This window comes from Apus apus, chromosome 1, assembly GCF_020740795.1.
Source record: "Apus apus isolate bApuApu2 chromosome 1, bApuApu2.pri.cur, whole genome shotgun sequence".
Classification (NCBI taxonomy): domain Eukaryota; kingdom Metazoa; phylum Chordata; class Aves; order Apodiformes; family Apodidae; genus Apus; species Apus apus.
In genome coordinates, this window is record NC_067282.1 from 173214724 (window position 1) to 173231504 (window position 16781).

At 37.8% G+C, this 16781-nt stretch overlaps 1 protein-coding gene across 1 annotated transcript in view; it reads left to right on the forward strand.

Moving 5' to 3' along the window:
- LRIG3 (leucine rich repeats and immunoglobulin like domains 3) overlaps nucleotides 1-16781 on the forward strand; it is a 44987-nt gene that overhangs the window by 12561 nt on the left and 15645 nt on the right. Inside the window, exons 4-9 of the mRNA XM_051632571.1 lie at nucleotides 10954-11088; nucleotides 11735-11878; nucleotides 14042-14185; nucleotides 14512-14655; nucleotides 15073-15216; nucleotides 16539-16619. Coding sequence (XP_051488531.1) covers nucleotides 10954-11088; nucleotides 11735-11878; nucleotides 14042-14185; nucleotides 14512-14655; nucleotides 15073-15216; nucleotides 16539-16619 — 792 coding nt within the window. The remainder of the gene's footprint in view (nucleotides 1-10953; nucleotides 11089-11734; nucleotides 11879-14041; nucleotides 14186-14511; nucleotides 14656-15072; nucleotides 15217-16538; nucleotides 16620-16781) is intronic.

A 16781-nucleotide genomic window follows, 5' to 3' on the forward strand; every position in this document is an offset into this window, starting at 1 on the left:
TCTGAACTTGGTTCCCATTCTAAAGGCATTCCTTATCCAAGACGTACCAGTCCCGTCCTACTTATCCTGAAAATCTACTATAATGTAATAACTGATAAATGAGAAGAAAGCTAGTACTGCCATTTAGGTTTGTCATTGCTGTAAAGTTTTGTACGTAGGCTGAATCCAGAAATAGACCTAAGCCGAGTAATGTAAGTACAGTAACCTTGTATAGAAGTCTTGTATGGGTTTTAATTACCAACTAGCATTTGCACAGGTGTTTCACTTTAAAACTCTTCAGAAAATGTTAACTGCTTTTAGTGTGATTATTGCTTTGTAATGAAAAAAGACACTGATTTGCAAATGCTGCAACATTATTTCATGTTTTGTTTAAAGGTTTACATTTTAAAAAAGAAACCCATGCTACTTTACTTTGAGAATTTAGAAAAATACGTAACTGGGGACACCTTTCAACATCATCAGTGCTCTGTATCTTGGCATACTGTGGAAAATGGAAGGCAGCAGTGACATTAGGTAGAACAGCTTAGGATATTAAAGTATTCTGCCTCTTCCAAGTAAATTTTACTGTTCTTATAAAAACATGTATGTGGAACGAGATTTAATACTTAAAAAAACGTGTTTCTAATTACCTACGTTCAGGATATGTTATACAGTAATTGTTTTGATGTCTTTAAGGACCTGAAAAGCTGTGGCATGCCAAAGTCTCTAGTGTGCATAGTGAAATTCTAACATTACAGAATTACAGAATCACAGAATTTTTTGAGTTGGAAGGGACCTTAAAGATCAAGAGTTCCAACTCCCCTGCATGGGTAGGGACATATTCCACTAGAACAGGCTGCTCAGAGCCCCGTCCAACCTGCCCTTAAACACCTCCAGGAATGGAGCCCCCACAACATCTCTGGGCAGCCTGTTCCAGTGTCTCACCACGCTTAGACTGAAGAATTTACACCTGATCTCTAACCTAAATCTCTCTTCTTTCAGCTTAAAACCATTACCCCTCATCCTCTCACTGCAAACTCCTTTAAAAAGACCTTCTGCAGCTTTCCTGTAGGCCCCTTTCAGGTACTGGAAGGCCACTATGAGGTCCCCCTGGAGCCTTGAACAACCCCAACTCCCTCAGCCTGTCCTCATAAGAGGGGTGCTCCAGCCTTCGGATCATTTTCGTGGCCCTTCTCTGGACACGTTCCAACAGGTCCACATCTTTCTTGTGCTGGGGGCACCAGAGCTGGACACAGTATTCTAGGTGAGGTCTCACCAGGGCAGAGTAGAGGGGCAGAATCACCTCTCTTGTTCTGCTGGCCACACTTCTTTTGATACAGCCCGGGATGAAGTTGGCCTTCTGGGCTGCAGCTGCACACTGGTGGCTCATGTCCAGGTGCAGGACCCTGCACTTGGCCTTGTTGAACCTCATGAGGTTCACCTGGGCCCACTTCTCTAGCTTGTCCAGGTCCCTCTGGATGGCATCCCGTCCCTCTGGTATATCGACTGCACCACCCAGCTTGGTGTCATCAGCAGATTTGCTGAGGGTACTCTCAGTGCCTCCATCAATATTGTTAATGAAGATATTAAACAACACTGGGTCCAGCACTGACTCCTGAGGGATACCACATTAGACTAGCTTTAAATAGAATGATAGAATTTACTGGGTTGGAAGGGACCTGTAAAGGTCATCTAGTCCAACCTTGCTACAATAAGCAGGAACATCTCCAACTAGATCAGATCGCTCAGAGCCCCATCAACCTTGAATGTCTCCAGGGGTAGGGCCTTCACTACCTCTCTAGGCAACCTCTTCCAGTGATCCACCACCCTCAGAGTGAAGAAGTTTTGCATAATGCCCAACCTAAATCTACCAGTTTCTAGCTTAAAACCATTACCCCTTGTCCTATTGTTACATGCCCTTGTGAACAGGTCTTTCCCAGCCTTATTATAGCCTCCTTTCAGGTATTGAAAGGTCACTATAATGTCCCCCCGGAATCTTCTTCAGGCTGAACAACCCCAACTTTCTCAGCTTGTCTTCATAAGAAGGGTGCTCCAGCCATCTAGTAATTTTTGTAACCCTCCTCTGGACATGTTCCAACAAGTCCACATCCTTCTTGTACTGGTAGCTCCAGAGCTGGATGCAGTACTCCAGGTGAGACCTCATCAGGGCATAGCAGAGGGGCAGAATCACCTCTCTTGATCTCCTGGTCACATGATGGAATGTTTTAAATAGTGATTTTACATTTAAAATATTTTATTTAAAAACATTAGTAAATATGGTGCAGGTGACTTAGTTGGAAATATCCTTGTAGCGTATGTTGTAAAGATAGATCATGTTAGTCTAGAAGACAAATATTTGGTCTTACTAAAGCCAGAGTGAAAAATATAGTTTGTGGTGTGGAAGTAAAAGGAGCATGTATGCTTCATAATTCAGTAACATTTCTCAAGTGAAGTCTTCTTTTCTTAAGAGACATACATACAGAACGTGCAACATGGTACAGGTTTTCCTCTGCTACCTTGAGAGGACTCTTCAACCCCAACAGTACAGGGAGCCTTTAAGGCAGTTAAAACAAGAAATTGCATGGCTGTTCAATTTTGTGTTCCAAGGTGATGAAAAATACTGTCAGTATTGAGGAGGTTTCTTGAAATGTGCCCACTTGTTTTGTTAGATGCTGGACTGAATCCACACTTTCCTGTAGGCTATCTACAGCCTGTGGTTTGTAATATCTTTCTACTGGTATATACTTAGTTTAAATGCATTGGTTTGAAGACACATCTTATGTCCTGGATAGTTAAAAAGGTAAAGAACAAAAGGTATTAACAAAAAAGATGGGTCAGGAGATAAAAAAAGGACAAAAAGGACCATAAAGTATCCAGTCTTAGAAAACTGCAGGAGGGTGACAAGTTTTCATAGTAAGCAAAATTGTTTCAACTTTAAATGTAGCTTTTTGATCAGCCACTATAAAATTACTCTGATTATTTGGTTATGAAAGGAAACCTAAAAGCTGAAAGTGAATTGCTGTACTGAAGAAGAACAAGCTCATTCTCTTCAAAGGAAAAATAAAGAGCAAAATTATCTAAGCCATTAACAATGGTTTGCTTAAAAAACCCTATTATTTTATCACTGAAAACAAAAACCCAGGGAGTGCCTAAAAAGTGTTTTTGGGTCCAGATGGTAGTGTGTGGCCTGAATAGGAGGTTCTACTTGTTGTTGATCTAACCAACACAGCTGCAGCGGGGGATTTGAGATCTGCAAGTTTTAGTGTATCCTAGGCTTCCTAAATAAGTCCTGAAATTTTTAAATTAAGTTACCAGAAGAGCCCAGGTTTAGCATTCTATGTTTCTATATTATCTCCTTCCTGCTGCCTTGCTAAATTGCTCATTAATCCTGTTTTCAATCATCAGTAAAACTTTTTCAGTGGATAGCATGCTTTGCTCCTATCTGAATAAAATCCTGTTGATTAAAGACCTGTTTTCAAAGTGGTTGTTTCTTGAGATTGGTAAAGCATTGTGCTATCAGGCAGTGAAGGCAGAGCTAACTCTGATGTGATACAAACCTTTAGTAACTGGAGTTCACAATGCTGCAGTGTCAGTAACTTTACTTGCAGGGCTTTCCAAGTGGATGGGATGGTTCATGCTACCTAATTTAAATATGTAAGCTGAGAAAGGATTTTTCTTTGTACCTCTTAAAACTAAGTAAACTATTAAGTGGCTTCTCATAGATCATTGCTAAACAAGATGCTGAGCTTGTGACTAAGGACTTGTCAATTAATCTGTATTTTAGGCAGTTTTGTGTTTGCCTCCACTCTCCCTACCAGGAAGAATAAAACAGTCTTACCTTCTTCATTCGGGGGGGGGGGGGGGGGGGGGGGCGCGGGAATAACAGAGCATGTACTGGTCACTGATTTTCATTGTTGGTCAAAAAACCCTTATTTTTCCAAAATCTTGTGTTCTAAGTTTGTTTAATCAACATACAGCTTAAATACCAATCTAACTTTATGCACAAATGTAATTACTGCAGAAAAATGGTGATTAATCATACTGTTTAGAAGGGATTTTATTTCAGTATTACGTGTGATTTCTGCTTAAAATGTAGAAAAGTGTATTTAAATACATTCTACAATAGTGGGCATCCCAGATCATGTTTCAAATAGTAATCTTGAGAATTCAATTAATTGAAGAAAACATGCAAAATAGATTATACGTTTGTCCTAGCTGGCAATGTAGAAGTAAGAGTGATAGTTTGCACTGTGTGGCAGTATCTTCATAAGGGAAACTCCTGCAGAGAGCCTTCTGTAAAGATAAGGTTTTTTCATTATCCTTGTTTGCAAGATTATTTGGAATAGGGATAGATATGAGAAATCTGCCTCTCTTGTCTCACAGTAGGCTGAGAGTGGAAGCTGTGTATACGATCCAGGAGAAAGCTCAGTGCACATTTAGAAAGCTACAGTCACAAGAAAGAAGTTTAGATGCAGCTTCTGAAAATGAAAGCTTACATTCAGTAGAAGTGGATGCCTTTCCCTTCTGTGCTTGCCAGAGAAAGTGGCATTGTGTGTTTATAAAACTAGCATGCTAAACTAAAGTCTGGCTCCCAGTATTAAGAAAATGTTCAAATATTTTACATCCTTGTCATCTCTTCAGCTACCACTTTATTATGGGAAGGATTAAGATTTGGATGCTGCCTGGAAGAGTTTGTTTTGAAGAAGGATTGAAAGAAAGGACAGAGGAATGCTAGACTGGGCTTCAGACATAAGGCCACTTGGAGAAAGTCCCAAAAATGAGAGTGGTGGTAAACCATGTATGACTTGGGCTGAAGTTGTGAGCAAAAAGCTGAAGTGAAGAAACTTACTGGAATTAGTTCTTGCAGTCTTTGACATTTGGTGTGGAGACTAAGAGGAAGTAAATGAAAGAATTTGAAAAATAACCTGTCTTAGTCAGACTTGCAGACATGGAAACTAGATTTTTATGGCAGCAATTTAGGCTGAACGATGGGAAGGGGAAGAAGTATGTAGAAACCCAGATGATAGAAACCCAGAGTTTGTTGTAGCAAAAATGTAAAGTAGTGAGAGCCATGACAAATGCTTTTGCAGTGAGAATGGAAAAGAATGCAAATTTTATGAGCTATTTATAGTGGAAAAAGGAACCCCCAACAAACTGGCGTGGTTTTCTGATCAGCAATGTTAGAGAAAAAGATGGATTTAGAAAAAAGATCAGAAAAATAGAGAACACTGTTCCTGTGTGAGAAAATGGAAGAATGGTAGGAAATTTTACCAACAAGGAGGTGCAAAGTTGTAGAGCATGGTCTACAGAGAATGAGGAATGAGGAAAGTCAGAATGAAGTTGAGAGGTCCGGCTTCAGTACTGGGGTGTTATCTTAGAGAAGTGGTAGAGCAGTTAAATGTAATGACTCATTGCCTTGAGTGCAATAGAGGTGGATAGGAGAACATTCCTCAACTGATACTAGCAGTTGAGATTAGTAGATCTAGAAGGCTTTGCAGTCTGGAAGTGCCTAGATTTTGGTCTGCACCCCCCAAAAGGGTTTGTTTGCTCCATAACAATAAAGGGTAGGTTTTTTGACTTTATGAGACTGTACATCAGATTAGAAATATGATTTATTATTTATTATAGGCTGGATTTAATTTAGGTTACACTTATAATTATCCAAGATTTTAGTGTTAACTAACAGTCAAAGAGTGGACCAAATCTACGTGTTATTATTCCTGTTGTCAGCTTATGTAGAAATAGCTATGCCTGCATTGTCTTTGTTTACCTTCTTAAAAATAATTAACTTTACACATTCACTTGTCTATCATGTGCTAAGTAACTTGTGATAATTTTGGAAGGGTCAGAAAGTGGAATGGGAAAAAAGCTCCATGGTATCAAAAAGAGAGTTTGGAAGGAAAGTTTGATTAATTACGTATCAGGTCTATGACTGGAATCAGGAGGTAATTGCTATGAAAGTTTCATGTGTTAGGAAGTTTAAATTTGCCTCTATTGTTTTTGATGATGAAAACATTGTTTCATTCTACATATTCCTCTTCTTGTTTTCCCAGTTTGTGTTTGGTTTAGGAAGCAATAAACCTTTGGTCTCAAGTTTTGGGCAGAATTTTAGTAGCCTACAGAGTTCTGAGTTTTCATTTTCTAGTTGAGGCCTGTATACCACAAAAAGCATAAAAAATAAGAGCAGAGACTTCCTGACATCTGGCTTGAAAAAGCAATGACAGGCATGGATCATGGAATGAAGGAGACCTTCAAAAGAAACAACAACTGCTGGCTGCGAGAAATATGAGAAGCCTGTGTGTGAAGGAGACATCAGACTTGTAGACCTACCAGTAGGACTGGTAGTGAGCCAGAATCCTCGCTCTGTTTCTGGCATCTTCATCTTGGAGAATAACAGTTTAATTTAAAATATTTCTGTATCTAACAAAGTTGCAAAGATTCAGAAAAAATGAGGTTCTTAGTTCAGTGCAGTTGAGTATCATATGGTGAGAAGAGCGTATAATCTCATTCATATCAGGGGATTTTTGTAAGAGTAGTGTTCTGTTTGAAACCGTAATAGAAATATTTGAAGTGATATAATTGTTCAGTACAACCTAGCTAATTTTAGTAGTCAAATGAGTAGAATTTGAAGGGGAAAAAAAAAGGTTTTTTTCCTCTCTCTTCTTGTAGGAGTTGCTGAGATCCTTTCTTCTGGTATGTTCTCCTTTACAGTTGTTCAATCTTATCCTAAAAGCCACAAAAGATGAGTCTTCTGTCTCTTTCTCAGGAAGTTTACTACAGTATTAATCTTTCATCTTTACTATGATTTTTTTTTTCTTTTTGTTTAATTTTTCTTCTGCTCAGTGTCTTGACATGATTGTTTCTTAGAAAAGCTCCAGAAGTCCAAAGGAGTTTGGGAGGGCAGGAGTGGGAGTGCAAGAAACAATATTCCAGTTTGATGATGTCAGTGGGTGAGTAGAGGGAAGAACAGGTGAAACAAGCACAAAGATTTGAGGAAAGGTGAAAAAGGAGGCTGTGAACTGTTAGTGGTGCACAATGGAGACCACCTGGTATGTGCTTGGATGTGGACAGTCATATGAGTGCTCTGATGTGGCTGCCTCCAAGCCAGCTCTAATCTGGAAGCCATGTCAACACAAGACAAACTGATCATCTGTGAACTCCATTGTCTTGCCTTCAGGCACTGCTCAGAAAGACATATCTAGCCCTAGCAGAGTGCTTTTTCTTCTCTATGTATTTTCTTAGTCTCTAGCAAGAGACTCTTATTATGATTTCATTTGCCTGTTTGTGAGGCAATTTCAATATATCCTGCCACTCAGGGCTTAGTTGAGGGACATGAGGTGCCATCTTAATCCAGAATCACATAGGTGTTTAACAGTCATTTTATATCTAACAGCTTTGGAGAACAGGCTGCATAGACACGTCTCAAAATTTTTCTTTCCAGGCAACTTGTTCTGTAACAGGTTGCTCTACCTCTAGGCTCCTACATGTTCCTTGTCAGGATCATGATGTAAAGAGGTTCTCAAAGCACAGCAGATCAAGATCTATCTGAAAGAAAGGGTTTTGCTGCAGTAGGAAGTGCAAGAGTACTTTTTTGTGCAGAGATTTCGAATAGAAACAAAAGATAGGACTTCAGGTCATAATGCATTTAGGACGTGGTGCTTTGTTGTTACAGGATCAGAGTAGTGAAGCTTCCATAGATATTTTTCTTACTTAAAAACATTACATATTGACAGTCTTTATCAAGACATACTTAATCACGCTATCTTAGCTCTTCAAAAATTGTTTTTGTTTTGTTGTTTGGGGTTTTTTTCAGCATGTAAGTACTATTAGGTCTAAAGGGTGTTAACTAGATCCTTAACAAAGTGGATACTGAAGTTGCTGTCCTGCTTTATATTTCCTGTGAGGCAAGGAAAGTACAAGTTGATTTGTCAGGTATGTTGTAGCTGTTGGTTATATAGAGTGAATCTTGAGATCATGATTAATAGGGCTGTTCTAGATGTTTGGCCTAGTGGTGTGGATAAAGTCATGAATGCTGAGACAGAAAGCTAAGATTTCTCATACCCTTAATGAAAAACTGGTATTTTGTCTTAAGCTGGTATTCACACAGGCTTATTTAAAAATAATTAAATTAGTCTGTATGCACTCTTGGGTTGTTGTGTTGGTTTTTTTTGCTGCAAGTCAGGGTGTAGTCACTCAAATTGCCAAAAACATGTTCAAAATTATGCAGGTATTCTTGGTGGTTTTATCTGTGTTCCCTAATGCTCCTGCTACTTTCACTGTAACAGGAGAAGTTCCAAGGAAGCTGTAGCATGTTGGTGTTCCTTGCACATGAAGAAGTGGTGATCAGGTTGCTGCAGGTCTGCTTCTGTGAGAACTTGATGCGCTAGTTCTCTTGTTGCAGGGGATCTCAGTTGCTCTGATCTCCCCTTGAGGGTCTGTTAAATGAAACCAGTGTGGTGTGTGCAGCTTCTTTTGTCTGAGCACAGTAATAACAGCACTTAACTGGAAAGTTCGTGTGGATTTTTTTGCACAGTGAACAAACTTCTATGCTAGTCATTGTGCTGACACAGGGTACTGTTTGGTTCTGCCTTGATAATTAGATAGGCTTGCATTTTTAAACACATCCTTCTTGAATAATTTTTATGATAATTCAGCAGTTATGAGGAAGCCAATACATTGTTTTTATTTGATTTCCTTAAGTGGTGATTGTGAAGAAAAATCAAATTAGAATTGAACTTGCTCATTTTAACTAAAGTTAGATCTTGAAGTAGAACTGGTTTTGGTATATCCAATGCTTGATAATCTCCTAGGTGTGAACTATGGCACTTATTTTTCTTTTAAGGGAAAACTGGACTACAAGAAGTGAACCATTCAGATGTTTTGTATTTTAATAACTTCTACAAGTAGAGTAAACAGGAAGGTGCAGCGAGGGCTGGTTTGGTTTGCATTGTGAGATGGACTAGAGCTTTGATGTGTAGCTCTGTTTCAGTGAACAAAAGAAGGTACTTTCTCCTCACAATATGACCTTACCATCACCAAAAAAGAAAAATGCTCCTTGAAACAAATAAGCTGAGTTTTTTTGTTTATTTATTTTTGTTGTAACCTAGTCTGTGTCAGGTAATTTGCCAGTTAGTTCAAGTGCTAATCTGAAAGCTGTATAAGAGTTTTATTCGGTTCCATTAGGTCCAACTAAACTTTGTAATACAGGGGCTATTATCCTGCCAGTTGTGAGGAATTTCTGTTTTATGGAGCAATGCTGACACAAAGACAGCACTGTGCAAGCTGTCTCTATAACTGCACACTTTCACACTGCAATTTAAGAGGCGTGCAGTTCAGGAAATTGCTGGCTTCTGCTAGAGCACACTTTTACTGCAAGGAAAATTTTATTCGTCACTCAAGTAATTGGCAGTTTTAATACCTTGTTAGTAATTACCTTATAAACAAACTAATGCATAAAGGCAAGGCTCTATGACCTGTTATCTAACTCACATTCTTATTTGGCCAGTGGGACTGACATATGGTGGTGGTGTTTGTTGTTGCTTTTTATTAAAGTAATTTGTTTCCATTTATTATAAATACTTTTGACTAAGAGTGAAAAAAATGCAGGGTACCTCTACCAGACAGCCTGAGGAATGAAACCTGATACAAGTGTGGAGTTGGAGGGACTGCAAGATCACTTACTCGTTCCCACATGTGGTCAGAAGGCCCATTAATCTAACTTTGGTTCAGTTTTTGAGTCAGGACTTTCTTGTCTTGAGCAGTAATCCCCCTACACTCCTTGAATATGTGAGGGCTGCCCATGCTGTTCTAAATGTGTGGCTTAATATTTGATCCAGAGCAAGTATTTCCAATAAAGGCAAACACCTTCCAGAATTAACATTCTTGTTGATAGTTTACTGAATTTGCCTTCGCCTCCAATCTCTAGGAGTTGGGGAGAGCTCCTAAATTTTGATAATTCATCATACTAAAATGTATACAGAATGTACCACAGCCATAACTGACTTGAACTTCCCAAAGTAATAAGGATCATTTTGGGTTGCATTCACTTAATTGGTTGTCATCTGTTTTCCCCTATGTACCATTAGCCCCAGACGAATAAGGCTATTAATGTTGTTGATGTGCATGTGTGATTCTGTACATTACCCAACTGGGATGAAAAAATTGGTAGGTTGCACGGTAGGAACATGGAATGTGATAATTGGAAAAGTACGTTTCTTTGGAAGTCAAAGAAGGGGTGTTCCTTATAGTACACTAGAATACCCATGTCTTTAAACAATGGCAGAATTTTAGTTGTGGAACTGGGTGTGATGCTTAGCTGAAGTTTGACCATACATGTAATGTAGAACTTCTGTAATAAGCACAGATTTTTTTCCAAACTCACTAGGAAAATCTATAGATTAAATACTAGGTGTAATTGGAAGTTTCTGTAATGTCTTCCTGAGAGAGCACTCTGTCATCCATTTCTTCTTATCTACCTCTTTTTTTATGGAAGTACAGTCAGATTTTCAAGATACAAAGTTTTCAAAAAAACCAAAACACCATGTCTAGCTACTATGGTGTTAATATGGTTAAGATGGAAAACTACTTGAGTCTTGTTTCATTACAACACTGTGACATAATATTCAGTGCAAATACTAGATGTTTTTGCCAGTCAGAAATAGATAAGAGTTTTACGTCTTTTCTTAAAAAACTTGCATTGCAGTAATTGAATTATAATGCAGTCTTTTTCGTGTTGTTTGCTGCAAATATGTTTTAAGAAATGTGCATGAACACATCTATATATAGCATTCCAATCTGGGATTTGAGATGGCTAGAAATTAGTGTTTTTTCTAGAGATCATAGTTTTTTGGTTTTATTGAACTAGAAATTATTTTCAAGTAGGGGAATCAAGAACTAACCTTTCTCAGTAATGTGTATTTAACAAGTGTTTACTCTGGAAATTACAGTCTTTTGACTACTGTCCATAAATTTCAGGACCAATAACAAGATTGCCAATATCTTGTCCGAACATCTGAAGCCATATCAGAGTCTAGAAACATTGGACTTGAGCAACAACAACCTATCAGAGCTAAAAATATCATCATTTCCATTGTTGCAGCTCAAGTATCTGTAAGTAAAACTTAGTATTGCTTTTTTAAAATTTCAGGTTACTTTCAAAAAACTTGCTGGAAAACTTAAGATTGACAGCTGTTTTTTATGGTTCTTCATCTTTCCATTGGGCATGCATTAAATGTTTATTCTTTCTTTCACCTGTTGACTTTAACATAAGCTGCTGACTTGAAGACATCAGTTGTTGCAATGAGAGGTTTTAGTTCATAAAAGGTGAAGGTCATTATCTTGAGATGAAAAAATGGATATGTCTCTTGAGAGGAATAATTAAATAACAGAGTGAGCTTAAGATCCCCATGGTTGGGCTGCATGGTTGAATTACATGGAGTTTGGTGGGCTTTTTTGAATCTGCCTTAATCCTTATTCAGTATTACTGCAATGCCAGAGCTATACTGAGTGGGGATAAAGTTATGGGGTTGCAATGTGCTATAGTTTGCCAATAATATACACCTGCAGAGTAGAGCAAAATGTTGGTGGTGAAATACTGTTTGACCATAGACTGAGCTGTCAAGAGCTCTAATTAATATAATAAATTAAATTCCATTTATCAAGGAGTAGGCAGCAAGAGAGCTTTGAGTTTCACTACTTGGTATTAAGAATATATTAAATAATGGTAAATTTAACCTTCTGGACATTGTTTCAACAGGTACATTAACAGTAACCGAATAACCTCCATGGAGCCTGGTACCTTTGACAATTTGTCTGCGACACTTCAAGTATTGAAACTGAACAGGAACAAAATTTCAGCAATCCCTCAAAAGATGTTTAAACTCTCCCATCTGCAGCACCTGTAAGTGCAACATACAATTGACTAATTGTTTTCAGATTTTCCAAAGCACTGGCAGAGCTTGAACTTTAGCCTTTAATTTAACCAGAGGCAGAGTGAGACAGACATAGAAAACATATTACTACAACCCTTACTAACTGCAGCTTTGTACTGAACAAAACTAGTCTTATATATTGGTGCGATGTGAATGGTCTTTATGTTTAAAATCATACTTGCCTATTAAAAGAAAAGAAAGAAAGGCTAGAGAAGGGGTGATAGCAGTGTTCCTGTAAGAAATAATTGTAAAAATACTAAGTGAGGTAAACTTCTGTAGTTCACTACAGCAGTCTCTCATTTATTTTGTGCTTTCATGGTGAAATTAAGGGAATGAGTTTGCTTTCAGAAGGTATGCTGATAAGCAGTGTGCTTGACTAAATAGACTTCCATAGCTTCACTGACACAATGCTGTCTGTAAATGTTTTACCTAATAAATAAAAAAGTTATTTACTATGGAAGAGAGGGGGGAAATATATTTTTCCTTTTTAAAATATTTATTTATTTATTGAAAACTTAATAGTGCAGAAAGTTGATAAGAAGATGGGCTAGGACTGCACTTCAAATCCTGAACAATTTTTTTTTTCATATTAGATAGTCAAGAGCTAAAAATTATTAATTTTCTTAGGTTAACCTTGAAAGTGAAAGATTGTAAGAATATTGAGGTCTTAGGGTGCTTGACGCATCTGGAAACAGTGACTGTGTCTTTTCTGTATATAAATGCAGAAACAGTTTGATTCAAGCATCAGTAGAAGAGTACAAGAATAGTCCTGCAAAGGTCAGGGTTTGTTAATGATCTTAGCAGACTTTCAGATCTTTAGATTCAACTGAGATATTTAAAGTTGGTGATATTCTTGCCTAACATAATTTTCACTCACAATTTAATTGGTAGGCTGACCTAGTTATGTTAGGTAGCTAATCTGCAATGAAGGCCAAAAATTAGTGTTATCATCTGAGAGAGGTATTCAGAGAAGGAACAGGGAAGAACTGAAGGCTGTTTTTACTGAATGTTCTTCATGCTTATACACCTTTAAATAGAGGAGGAGTAGGATTCTCTTGTTGGATACCTGTTTTCAGGTAGGATTCATATCAAGCTGCCAGAGAGGAAAGCTAAATTCTTACTAGACTGAGACTCTCAAAAGGCATTGGGGTATAAGTGGAGAGAGAATTACTTACACCATTGCTTCCCATGGGGAAGTAAGTTTTGAAAGGAGAAGATTCTTCTTGGTTTGGTAGGATGCAGGTTGATAAGGTCTAAGATCTTCATCTGCTCTAAAGGGGCAGATGGTCACTCGTTGTGTGAGGGCCTTTTTTCAGTATTGTCTAACCTTGTCTCACTATACTGTGTATCAGTTGCTAATAAATAAACTGTTAATTTAATAGATTGTGACTAGTGTAGAATTCACTGTTATAAAAGCAGTTAACATCATTGTTCTTTGTGTCTGTGTGAGGCTTGAATTCCCTTTCCACATGGCTCAGAAAGTTGCAAAGCTGCTTGGGTTTAGTGCAGGGTTTGGAGTTAAAAAGGACCAAAGTCAAGAAAGTGGTGTGGAGAGCAAGAAAACAGAAACACAAGGGGTGTGTGTAGTGGCAGAAGAGTGAGTGCCAAGACTACTTGAGGAAGAGGGAAGCAAATATTTGTAGCTAGCTGTGGAGAATGAGGGAGGAATGTGTAATGAATGCTTGACTCCAGATGAAGAAAGATGGATCACCTAGGATATTTAAATTTGCCTAGTTATGACAAGTAAAACTTCTTACTTTCTCCATCTGACTGATTATTGATTGCAGTTACAAGCTAACCTTAACAGCTCTACTGCTGGTTAAACACCAAGAACTTGCTTTCACTTTTGAATTTGCCAACAGGATTAACCATGACATTCTAGGTCTACAAAGGTTTTTGAAATCTGAATATCAAGTGAATAACACTTGTCCTCGGTATAAAAAAAGGCAGAATAGTATTAGTATGGTTAAACGTAATGTATGACAGTAAAATGCTTGATTATCATTACATCTTGTCTCTGTTGTTTTATTTGCAAGAAAAGCATTTATAAGGTTTCTTTCCAGAGAGGGAAGAAAAGTTGTTGACGTGCAGGTAAACTTACTCTGCTGTAACTGTAAATTTTGTTGATGCAGGGAGCTGAATCGCAACAAAATTAAAAAAATAGATGGGCTTACTTTCCAAGGACTCCCAGCTTTGAAATCACTAAAACTGCAGAGAAATGGGGTTACTAGGCTCATGGATGGTGCTTTCTGGGGACTGACCAACATGGAAGTCTTGTAAGTATGAATTTTTTTCTGATAGATTCTGCTGATAACATGTTAAGTAGAATTGCACAAAATCAATAGAACTGCTTCATAAGATTTAAAAATGTTTTTTATTCAAATTGTTCTAGTGTGGTATGAAAAGCAGCAAGCCATCATTGGTGACTGTGTAGGATAGCACGTTCTGAATGCATACATACAACTCTAAATGTAAATGGAGGCTCCAGCTGTCTAGCCAGTGTTGTGAAGTCAGATGTGGACCCATGGCAAAGCGCACAGGCCACTGAGTTTCTGAACCTTATGGTTTTTATCTGTTTGTATGTATTTGTGTGTGTTTGTAGGCAGCTGGACCATAACAACTTAACAGAGGTAACCAAAGGCTGGCTTTATGGCTTGCTGATGCTGCAGCAACTCCATCTCAGCCAAAATGCCATCAGCCGAATCAGTCCTGATGCCTGGGAATTTTGCCAAAAACTCAGTGAGCTGTGAGTAGCTTTTATTCTATTCCACTTTTGAAAGCAGGATACATGCCAAAGCACGAGCTTCTTACCACTGATCTGTGAATTTTTCATAACAAAGTTACCAAGGTGACAACAACTTTTTTGTGTGTGAGAGAGTTATATTTCACTGAAAGAACTTGAAGGCAACCGTGACTGCTTCATCTCACTGTGGCAGTTGTACCAAGGCTGTAACACAGTCATTTTCAAACAAAAGAAATAAATTCTGCAGCAATTTGTAATTTGTCAGAAGTGGTAAATAAAGTATGTGGTCATAAATGGTGTAACAAGTTTTGTGATAATTGTAAGGGAAAAAACTCCCCCCCTGAAAATTCACCTGGGTTGAACTGAGTAATAAGCACTGAAGCATAAACATGAAAATATATTTTTTCCTTGAATTTACAGAGATTTGACGTTCAATCACTTAGCAAGATTAGATGATTCAAGCTTTGTTGGTTTAAGTGTGCTGGTTGGACTGTATATTGGAAACAACAAAGTAAATTACATTGCCGATTGTGCCTTCCGGGGACTTTCCAGTCTACAGATTTTGTAAGTTGACAGGTTTGGTTTTTAAGGTCAAAAACCTTAAGAAAAATGCTCAGTGTTTACAGATTTTTTTTTTTCTTATGAAGTATACAAGAACCTTTTGTTAACTTTCCCAGATCAGCATGTTTTTCTTACAGTAATTTTTTTTTTTTTTTTTTCAGAATAGCTGGGGGAGGGAGGACTTCCCTTTTCATTAAAGCAATGCACAGTGGATTGTGTACATTATGATAAGAGCTTCCAGTAGCATTATTATGGAAAAAGCATGTCTCTATGCGAAGGCAGCAAGCACCACTGCTACCCACAGCTTTAGGGATCTGGATCATAGTTGAGTCTTAATTGAATCAACACTTGGCCTCCTGTTACAAATAAAAAGACAAAACTCAAAACTGTGTGTTTCTGTGGATGCAGATGCTTGTCATGTCTGGACAATTGCGTTGAGCATTTGAGCATTTTTGGAAATAGCATTTCTTAAAGGAAGGAGAAGAAAGAAGTAAATTAATGTAAATAAAGTCAGTTTCATTAAAATCTTCCAATTGCATACCATTGACCCATCTGTTCGCCAGATGAATGAAATGGTTGTCTTTCCTTCTAGGCTTTGAAAAGGGTGCTTACACTTTACTCTTAGGAGTTTGCTTACATATTCACACTTTGGGCATCTAGCAAAGATGCAATTCAGAGGGGTATATGCTGTGTTTTTCAAGTATACAGAGAGATACAGATCATAAAGAGAGGAAGTTGGAGACTTGAGAGGTGTCTAGGCATTAAGTGTTAGGCTTTTCCTCCTATATACGTTTTTTTCTTCTCTAGCCCTACACTTGAGTCTTTGCTGACACAGTGTTCTTTTCACAAATGTAAATCTTTATGCTTCACAGAGAATTAAGCTAGTGTTGTGGATGTTGTAGGATGGAAGGAAAGCTTCACTTTATTAATAAATCTCTGAGTTCATTAACTTACAAAGGCATGAATGTATTTTGTTTCAAAGGGGCAACAGCTGATCCCTGCTTTTCCTATGGCATTCCTTCTTTGTAGTCCTGTATCTGAATACTCCTGTAGGAGAATAAGGGTTTGTTTTCTAATGATTCTTAAAATTGTTGGGTTTTATATCTTTTGAATTATCATTGGAAAAAGTACTAGTAATCTCTGTCTCTCAGCAAAAATTGAAATGAAATAGCTAATCAGGAAAAGCTACACTTAAAAACCAAACAAAACCCAACATTCCAGGAGGCTTTTTTAGAAATTGTTTTAAAATACTACATATTCTTGAAGAAGTATGTACCATGTTCTTTTAATAGCTCTTGTGATTTGATTTCCCCTCCTTGAAACAGGGATCTGAAAAACAATGAGATATCATGGACTATTGAAGATATGAATGGTGCCTTCTCTGGCCTAGATAAACTTAGGAAGCTGTGAGTATTGCTACAATATTTATGTGTCATCATTCCTTAAAAAAATTAGCTGAGATGATGTGTGTTTCAAGGGACAAGCCTTTATGATACGATTTTTTTTTTTACCATTTTGTTCTCTATAAAATGTTCCTTTTCTATTAAAAAAATGTCTGGGTTGTCAAG